The 8042-nt window shown below is 44.6% G+C and overlaps 4 protein-coding genes across 4 annotated transcripts; 1 reads left to right on the plus strand and 3 right to left on the minus strand.

Annotated features, from left to right (window-relative positions):
- Positions 1-20: 20 nt before the first annotated feature.
- Positions 21-2047, minus strand: LOC109484103 (microsomal glutathione S-transferase 1-like). The gene is made up of 3 exons (XM_019787328.1): positions 1677-2047; positions 923-1048; positions 21-735 (listed from the first exon to the last, which is right to left on the minus strand). Exons 1-3 carry the CDS (start codon positions 1803-1805, stop codon positions 538-540), a joined length of 453 nt encoding a protein of 150 aa, XP_019642887.1. The 5' UTR covers positions 1806-2047; the 3' UTR covers positions 21-537.
- Positions 2048-2448: 401 nt separating this feature from the next.
- Positions 2449-4507, minus strand: LOC109484079 (dual specificity protein phosphatase 3-like). Its single transcript, XM_019787294.1, has 5 exons — positions 4287-4507; positions 3795-3961; positions 3478-3602; positions 3017-3109; positions 2449-2898 (listed from the first exon to the last, which is right to left on the minus strand). The coding sequence occupies exons 1-5, from the start codon at positions 4392-4394 to the stop codon at positions 2687-2689; spliced, it is 705 nt and encodes a 234-aa protein (XP_019642853.1). The 5' UTR covers positions 4395-4507; the 3' UTR covers positions 2449-2686.
- Positions 4508-4658: 151 nt separating this feature from the next.
- LOC109484163 (late histone H2A.2.2-like) lies at positions 4659-5264 on the minus strand. Its single transcript, XM_019787395.1, has one exon. The coding sequence runs from the start codon at positions 5118-5120 to the stop codon at positions 4758-4760; it is 363 nt and encodes a 120-aa protein (XP_019642954.1). The 5' UTR covers positions 5121-5264; the 3' UTR covers positions 4659-4757.
- Positions 5265-5531: 267 nt separating this feature from the next.
- On the plus strand, positions 5532-6198 carry LOC109484154 (late histone H2B.L4-like). Its single transcript, XM_019787384.1, has one exon. It carries the CDS (start codon positions 5692-5694, stop codon positions 6055-6057), a length of 366 nt encoding a protein of 121 aa, XP_019642943.1. The 5' UTR covers positions 5532-5691; the 3' UTR covers positions 6058-6198.
- Positions 6199-8042: the final 1844 nt, after the last annotated feature.

An 8042-nucleotide genomic window follows, 5' to 3' on the forward strand; every position in this document is an offset into this window, starting at 1 on the left:
GAAAAACAAAAAGTGTGTGAAAAATGGCAACTGATTAAAATGTATTTCCTTATGACCCTTCTAATACAACAGTACGTCACCATTCACAAAGCGATTGAAGTGACACTCTTTAAATCACTCGCATGGTTTACACACAGAATTGGCCATTAGCCAGCGAAACTGTATCGACATTTAATACATCAAAATGTCGTATCTATTTATGGCACTAATGAAAATTTTAAACTTCGAAGTGTATCATTTTCTATCAGGACTGCATTTCTTGCCTCATACACATTGTGAACCAATTGTATGATCTGAACAATACTAGGTAGCTAAATGTATGATTGTTTCCTGGCGCAATTAACTTTGATGTATCTGCCTAAACTAGTCTATTAGGACAAAACCACCGTAAGTACCTATCTCAGGAGGATGATTTACTTGTACATGTACATGTCTTGATTCAATCGCTCACCAAGATTCACTTCACAAAGGACACAGAAAAGGTACCATAGCCAGGCCACCATATACGAGACAAATCTGGGAGATGTGTTCTATTGTTTACAGAGTTCCCACCATCAGAACATGTACAGCCATACTGATGGTAGTGAGCAGACCCGCGGAGAAGCACAGAACGCGATGGGGCTGCCTGGACGCCAGGTACGACACGGTGTGGAGACACCTGCTCGCCGCGAAGACACGGAAGTGCCACACGGCCACGCCGGGGGACGGTCCGGTCAGCACGTACAGCAGGCCCACCTGTGGGAGGAGACAACAGAGAAATTACAACTAGCCTCTACCAGGCTTCGGAGGCACCTGGAAAGAGTAGAAAATTGGTCAAATAGACAGAAAACAGCAAACGTCGCCCAAACCCTCCAACCCCTGCTCACGGACAATCCCTCATTTCCCAAATCCCGAAATTCCTTTTTCGCGCCATCATACTTACGACCAGGAAGGCAGGGATGTTCTCCAGGTCGTTACGGTGCAGCCTGCGCACGCGCTCCACGTCAGGGTTGTCCAGTCGAGCCACAGCCCCCTTGTTGCCCTTGACGTCTTCAGAGTTTGCGAAAACCTGCGTATGTGGTCGGTTATTGTGAGACTGAGAGTCAGACGCGAATAGACTAACAATGGTTTAACAACAGTATTTTACGGTAACCCGGAAGTAAGTTTCATGCGTCCAGGTGACATTTCATATGACAGTATCTCTATAATTTTGAGCAGTCCTGATTACAATTTTACCACATTAAAATCCTTACGCTACAAATTATAACCCACCTAAGCCCTTAACCCCCCAAAAAATTGTCGTGCACGGCCATTGATCGAATGCCGATAGGTGTAGTGCCGAGTCATAGCTCAACTGCCCGCGGCTATGCTTCGTGACCGACTCCGGAATGTACTCTGCAAGTGCTAATTAAGTTAAGTAGTGTTTACTTTGTTAACAGTGCCCGACTTTACAATGGTAGTAAAGAAAAGCTTAACAGTCAAATAAATTTGCTCCTAGCACATATCTGACAAAGATTAACATGAGCATAACACGAGCTTGATCAGTGGACCAACACAGTCACAGGCCGAACAAACACACACATACACACGGTGACACACCCCATGCAAATTCAGCCGACCTATAAACCAGAGGTCTCCACACAAACTCTAAACATTTAGAAGGAAAGCTAAGATTGAAGGCAAATAAGGTCCCTTACCCCGACGCGGAAACGTGTGTGTGTGGTGTACAACGCCACGAAAAACATCTTGAGCACCACGAGGCTGGCGTAGGAAGCGTAAGCCGCGAACACGGGGTTCTCAAAAGACAGGCCTGAGGACGCCATCATCGAGTCGTGACCAAACGCCAGAACACTGAGCAAGGAAGTCCTTTGGAGCAGGGGTACCTACGGCCGACACTGGTCGACACCGATGTATACTGAACAGAAACGCGGGGCGTTCTCTGAAAGCCGTGGAAACCTGCTCGATGTGTGAATACAAGAGGAAGTAGTCGACCAAACCAAGAAGAGGAAACCAATCCAAAAACAATCACGCCCACTTTGTTAAGTGACGTGCAGCGTTTACCCACAATACCCTTGGTCTCTTTCGCGTTCTGGCCCAAAAGACGCCACCAATCGGGACAGGGTAGACAACCGACATTGTTGCACGGGTACCGGTGGTTTGAGTCAACCGTCACTTCATCTACACAGTTGGATGTTTTACTGCATCAGAGATAGTGTATGTATGACACTGTGTTTTGCAACCTTAAAGAGGTCAAAGTTCAGATCTCAGGTGTCCGAGCGAACGCTGGTCTGGAGTGCGCCTGCGTGTGACCGAGGTCATTGAACTAGGTCTCCTAGCGGATAATTTGTTATTTTCAAAAAATGTTCGCATTACTTCCCTGAACTTTCTCTGGAACTTATGTATAGATACAAGGGACCCTGCATTTATGTATTTTCTGTACAAGAGTATTTATTCCAAAGCGCAGCAAGGGAAGCTATATATAAATTTATATAATATCCATTTAGTACAACAGAAAATGAAGGTTTTTAAAAGCAGTTATGTGTCTTACTGTCACATACACATATCATCACGGTCTAAGGTTCTTGATTTTACTACTTGGCAGATACAACATGCAACATTTGTAAGAAAACGTATATTTTGTACAAAAGATTCTACAAATTCTTACTATAAATTCTTAAAAGTGAGGTTGCTAGCCAGCGACCCCAGACTAAGTTTCTGTTTGTTTACTCCTTGACGACAGCAGTTTGTCGTTCAGAATACAGAGTTGCTTGAGAAATCCATCATTCGGGCAAACTTCGCGCCGATCCCTGACTGTCCTTACGGCCTCCTGTACCATCATGCCTTGCTTCAGCATCAGGTAGGCTATAACCAAGGTAGCCGACCGACTGAAACCCTCCAAACAGTGTACCAAGACTTTTGCTAGGAGAAAACAATAGAAATTTTATAAGTAGGAGAAATAATAAGGAAAAGGGCAATGGCAGTTTCTGATTCCAAGCAAACAACGACAATTGAAGGTAGAATTTAAGGATTATTGTACCCGTGTCATCTCTAAGAGCATCTTCTATGAAGTCGGCTGTCTGTATGAAGTACGGCATCATGTCAAAACCATCATGGTCCACTGCCTCCACTCCTGAAAAAAGCATCGTTCATGGGAAATTAACATTACAAGTAGAGATTTGTCAGTAATCGTTTCACAAACGTCAATTAGACATTCTGTATAAAAAAGACATACTAGAGACCATGCATTGGTAAAAAGTATTATGTATTATTCAACTGTTGTATAAATTGTATAGTACTACATGATTTGACAGAGTTATCATGTGCATACTTTCGATGAAATATATCGCTATAGAAGAGAGCCTTGCGTTAATGCATTTCAGGACACTACAGCAAGTTCTTTCAGGCGATAGCGGGGAGGCACCAAGGACAGAGCCCATTGATAGCTGTACATGCACTGCTCTAGTAGTACGTAGTACAGTGTATCTATCGTGTCCCTACCTAAATACTGAATGTTCGTGTCTCGGTAGAAGTGGGGGCCGGTGAAAACTCCGATATTGTGTGCAGCGTTTACAACATGAGTGATGCCCAACTCCTGTAGGCGGGGCAGCTTCTTAGCAATGTCACTGTCAAACACAAGTATGCAACATATACAGTTACAGCATGGAAATACATGAGGAAGTTACATGTTTATACACTGCAAAGAAGCAACATAATAGTAGTTCATATTACTGTATTTTATGCCCTGATTAAAGCGTGAATTTGGAATTACTCTACCTTGGCCTTTCCAGAAAATTCGGTAAGAAGAAAAAACGCACCCTTCGCCGACGTATAATCGCGGAAACACTTCGTCGTGCGACCGAGAGGGCATGAGGACGAGACCGAAAGGTCCGGTAATGATGCGACGCAGTTCCTCCACACGACAAGATGTGGGCGGCACCCGGTCAGGGCTGGTCAACGCATCGTCTGACGTGGAAGGAGCTACCTGAAATATACTATGAAAGTGACTTCAAAGATTGGACAGCGCTGTTCACTATCCGATATCGAGCCATATAAAACTACACTAGTACACGTGCATCAAAATAAGCCTTACTGGCAGTGTTCAGTGGAATCAGGAATTCGAAGCATCCCTCCCCGAGTAAGCGTCACTAGCATTGACATCGTTATCAATATCGCTCTGATGCCTTTATAGCAGTTATACGACAAAGCAATGCGACATACATTTGTACTATGGCATATGATGATCACACTTAATAATCCTCCAACTCCATCATAGGCCCAGCACAGTGAGAAGGAATGACATAATTTACATGAGGAAGTTGACTTGAAGACTGTGAACCAGCAGTTTCTCTGGCCTTCCTCGGAGGCAGGGGCGGTGGTTCTCCTTCACACCCACGGTCCTGCACATCTGTGGCCATTCGGTGCTCCTATAGCTACACTTCAACTGGCAGTTACAACGCTTTGAGAGAATCGGGTTTGACGTATTCTAGCAGATAACCGCCATGCGAAACCGTGACCCGGAAACAAATCGTATTTACGCACGCACAGCTTCGGCCTCTAGCGAGTGTAAGCAAATCTGCAGGATTCCGCAAACTTATATGTAGTTGCGGCTTGGATTACAATGTCATCATGCTAATGGCAGTTACATGTAGATTTTCTTTCAGTCACCAGAAAAGTACCGTATGTAATTAAAAGTTTCATCCGCCTGTGTTACGACACGATCCTTATGTTAGATGTGGGTGGCCCTGAAAAGGGCCGGTGGTTTTACTTGTCCTTCAAGTTTACTTCTTCTTGGGCAGGAGCACGGCGTGGATGTTGGGCAGCACACCTCCCTGGGCGATGGTCACACCACCCATCAGCCTGTTCAGCTCCTCGTCGTTACGGACGGCCAGCTGAAGGTGACGGGGGATGATCCTGGTCTTCTTGTTGTCACGGGCAGCGTTACCGGCCAACTCAAGGACTTCGGCGGTCAGGTACTCCAGCACGGCGGCCATGTAGACTGGGGCGCCGGCGCCAATACGCTCGGAATAGTTGCCCTTCCTCATGAAACGATGCACACGGCCGACGGGGAACTGGAGCCCTGCACGGGAAGATCGTGACTTCCCCTTGCCCTTCTTGCCCTTGCCTTTTCCGCGACCAGACATTTTCAGATGACTTTTCAGATATAAGCGTTCAAGCAAATCCTCCAAGTAGCAATGAAAACTCGTCAATGAATTTGGTTTTTATAGCCACAGGAAGGATCCTGTGCACAGACAGAGCTGACCAATGATAGCGAAACCCGCGAAAAGTTAGCCAATCATGAATCCCCAGTTGTGGCCAAAGATTGTACTTCGCCGAAGTCCGAATAAATCATAACGATTTTATTACCCATATGAGAACTTTTAACCAATGGCGTCATTCCTTGTCAATATCCACCAATCACAGACCAGCTGATCAACCAATGGGGGACGCAGCCGAAGGACAGTGACGAACCGTGTTCAAATGTATCAATTTCAAGGTCATTGACCAATGGCAGTGTAAAATGAAAAATATACCCAATCATGTATTACTTCTAATGTAATTTGGCCAATCAAAATTCTAAACAGCATTCGCTTTCGATCACGTCTGAATAAAGGATAACCTGAAATCCCTATATTTGCATATTCACCGTCGAGAGGCAATAAAAATCACAAGCTCGTTAGACAACCATCACTTGGCACTCATCGTATCTGAAGTATGGCACCGAAGACAGGGAAAGGAACTAAGAAGGCTGGCAAGGGCCGCCCAATGGGCAAGGGTGGTAAGAACAAGAGAAGGAGGAGGAGGGAGACCTTTGGCATCTACATCTACAAGGTGCTCAAGCAGGTGCACCCCGACACCGGTGTCTCCAGCAAGGCTATGAACATCATGAACTCCTTCGTCAACGACATCTTCGAGCGTGTCGCTGCTGAAGCTTCCCGCCTCGCTCACTACAACAAGCGCTCCACCATCAGCAGCCGGGAGATCCAGACCGCCGTCCGTCTGCTGCTGCCTGGCGAGTTGGCCAAGCACGCCGTCAGCGAGGGCACCAAGGCCGTCACCAAGTACACCAGCTCCAAGTAAGCGACGGGAATCTATAAAACCACCGGCCCTTTTCAGGGCCACCCACATCTCACAAAAGAGCTGTATTGATCCGGGACATCTGCTGAGCAGAAGCTCCGAAATTGCACTTGACTTGGTTCACATCTGCTAGAGGTTGACAGACATGACTTGTGAAACTAAAAAAAAAAACTATTCTTTACAAATACAGAACATTGGTGTAAGTTATCCCGCATTTCCCGATTGCAAGCTCTGCATGAAAGGGCCGAAAAAGCCTACATTGGTGACGCGATCTCTTCATTGACTGGTAAGCAGAGTCATCTACCGGTATAAACCAGTACTGCTACCGCCTGTGTACTTTTCTCAAGTCGAGCTCGTTTCTTTTTTTCATGCGGTCAATGCACCCACTGAGAGTGTTTGCTCTATCCTATCTGGGAGGGATAATTACCTCCATGAAAAATGGAGGTATTGTTTTTGGCGGCGTCTGTCTGTATGTGTGTCTGTGTGTGTGTCTGTCTGTCTGTGTGTGTGTCTGTCTGTGTTTCCGCAACTTTGTAGTCAGCATAACTTCAGAACGCCTTTATGGATTACCATGATATTTGGTATGATGGTAAGTCTTGGAAAGACAAAGGTCAAGGTCAAGTATGGGCCTCCTGGTGGCTGACCTTGGTACTGCAGCAGAACTTCCGGTTTTGGTATCTTTTGTCCTGAACAAGCTATGGTCTTGAATTTTTGGTGACAGATAGCTTATCCTGTCAGGAATAAGTGGCGTGAGTTTGGTCCCCCTAGCAGCTTGTTCTGGAACTGCAGGTTAGTTTCTGGTAAAAACTTTAAAAGCCAATAACTCCAGATTGGAACAACGCATTTTCATCATTTTTGGTGTGTAGGTATCTGACAGAGAGTTGTACATGATTAAATGCAAATTATGCAAATGAGGACTTAATTGGCATAATTAAGGAGGAAATTCTATAATTACAGTGTTTTACATTGTAGAACATTCATGCATGTAATGTATGTATGTAATGTATGTAACCTATGGCAGATGGAACATCAACAGATGCAAATGATGAACTAATTTGCATAATTAATGCAAAAAATCTATGATTTCTCAATGGTGAATGATGGGAATGTCATACTTGGGACATCTTTAAGTTAATCAAAAGTTAACATCAAGATGCATATATATTATGTTAATGCAGAGGTCATTTGCGTAATTAAAGAAGAAATTTACATTTACATATCAAGCCCATATTTCATGGAGGTATGAGATCTCGGAACTCTTGTTTCCATTTAAAACCTGCCTTGTGTTTCTCGGCATGGCCTGAATTGAAAATACCACTAACATCGTGAGAAAGGTATTCCATCCACACTGTCCTATGTTTGTAATGAGAAGTGAGAATGAGATATACATATAACGCCATATAACAAGTAATATATATATATATTACACATACTGTTTCTCCCACTGCACCCTCACATATGCACATATGAAGGATGCCTGAATTCTGAATATGACGTTATTGCGATTGCACAGCGAGACTAATTGCTTAATTGTAATAAACACACTCCGCTTTTTACGCAAACATATATCTCCAAACCCCCAGAATATGTTAAAAGAAAGTCAGTGCGTTCCATCTCATCTATCCTTTGGCCGCTCCAGAGCATCCGTCCAGTTAGTACGTTAAACAGAGTTGTTGCAAAGAGCTTGAATCAGTTTTCAACACGTAAGTTATCAACGGCTGTTTGTACACAGAGCACTTAAAGCCCTTGTTGCCAAGCACACACCACAAAAAAACACAGAGAAGAGGGAAGTGGGTCTACACTAACGTCACAAAAGGCCCAAAAGCTCCGAAGTTGTAGGCGTTGCTACGTAAATTATTCATGACCACCAACAGCATTGTTATGGTGGCGATTAAATTTTCATAACCCTCCACCTCTTCTTAGTTAGGTGTGATCCGTAATGGCCCTCGGGGTGTCATAAACAATGTCATTAGACAGACAAATGGACT

Source organism: Branchiostoma belcheri, unplaced genomic scaffold (assembly GCF_001625305.1).
Source record: "Branchiostoma belcheri isolate BF01 breed outbred unplaced genomic scaffold, Haploidv18h27 scaffold11, whole genome shotgun sequence".
Taxonomy (NCBI): Eukaryota; Metazoa; Chordata; class Leptocardii; order Amphioxiformes; family Branchiostomatidae; genus Branchiostoma; species Branchiostoma belcheri.

Coding starts and splice junctions, on each gene's coding strand:
- LOC109484103 (XM_019787328.1), bottom strand. CDS start 1,805: ATGATGGCGTCCTCAGGCCTGTCTTTTGAGAACCCCGTGTTCGCGGCT. Junction 1,049..1,676: donor ACACACGTTTCCGCGTCGGG/GTAAGGGACCTT, acceptor CCACATACGCAG/GTTTTCGCAAACTCTGAAGA. Junction 736..922: donor ACATCCCTGCCTTCCTGGTC/GTAAGTATGATG, acceptor CTCCTCCCACAG/GTGGGCCTGCTGTACGTGCT.
- LOC109484079 (XM_019787294.1), bottom strand. CDS start 4,394: ATGGCCACAGATGTGCAGGACCGTGGGTGTGAAGGAGAACCACCGCCC. Junction 3,603..3,794: donor CGATTATACGTCGGCGAAGG/GTGCGTTTTTTC, acceptor TGTGTTTGACAG/TGACATTGCTAAGAAGCTGC. Junction 2,899..3,016: donor TGCTCTTAGAGATGACACGG/GTACAATAATCC, acceptor GTTTTCTCCTAG/CAAAAGTCTTGGTACACTGT.
- LOC109484163 (XM_019787395.1), bottom strand. CDS start 5,120: ATGTCTGGTCGCGGAAAAGGCAAGGGCAAGAAGGGCAAGGGGAAGTCA.
- LOC109484154 (XM_019787384.1), top strand. CDS start 5,692: ATGGCACCGAAGACAGGGAAAGGAACTAAGAAGGCTGGCAAGGGCCGC.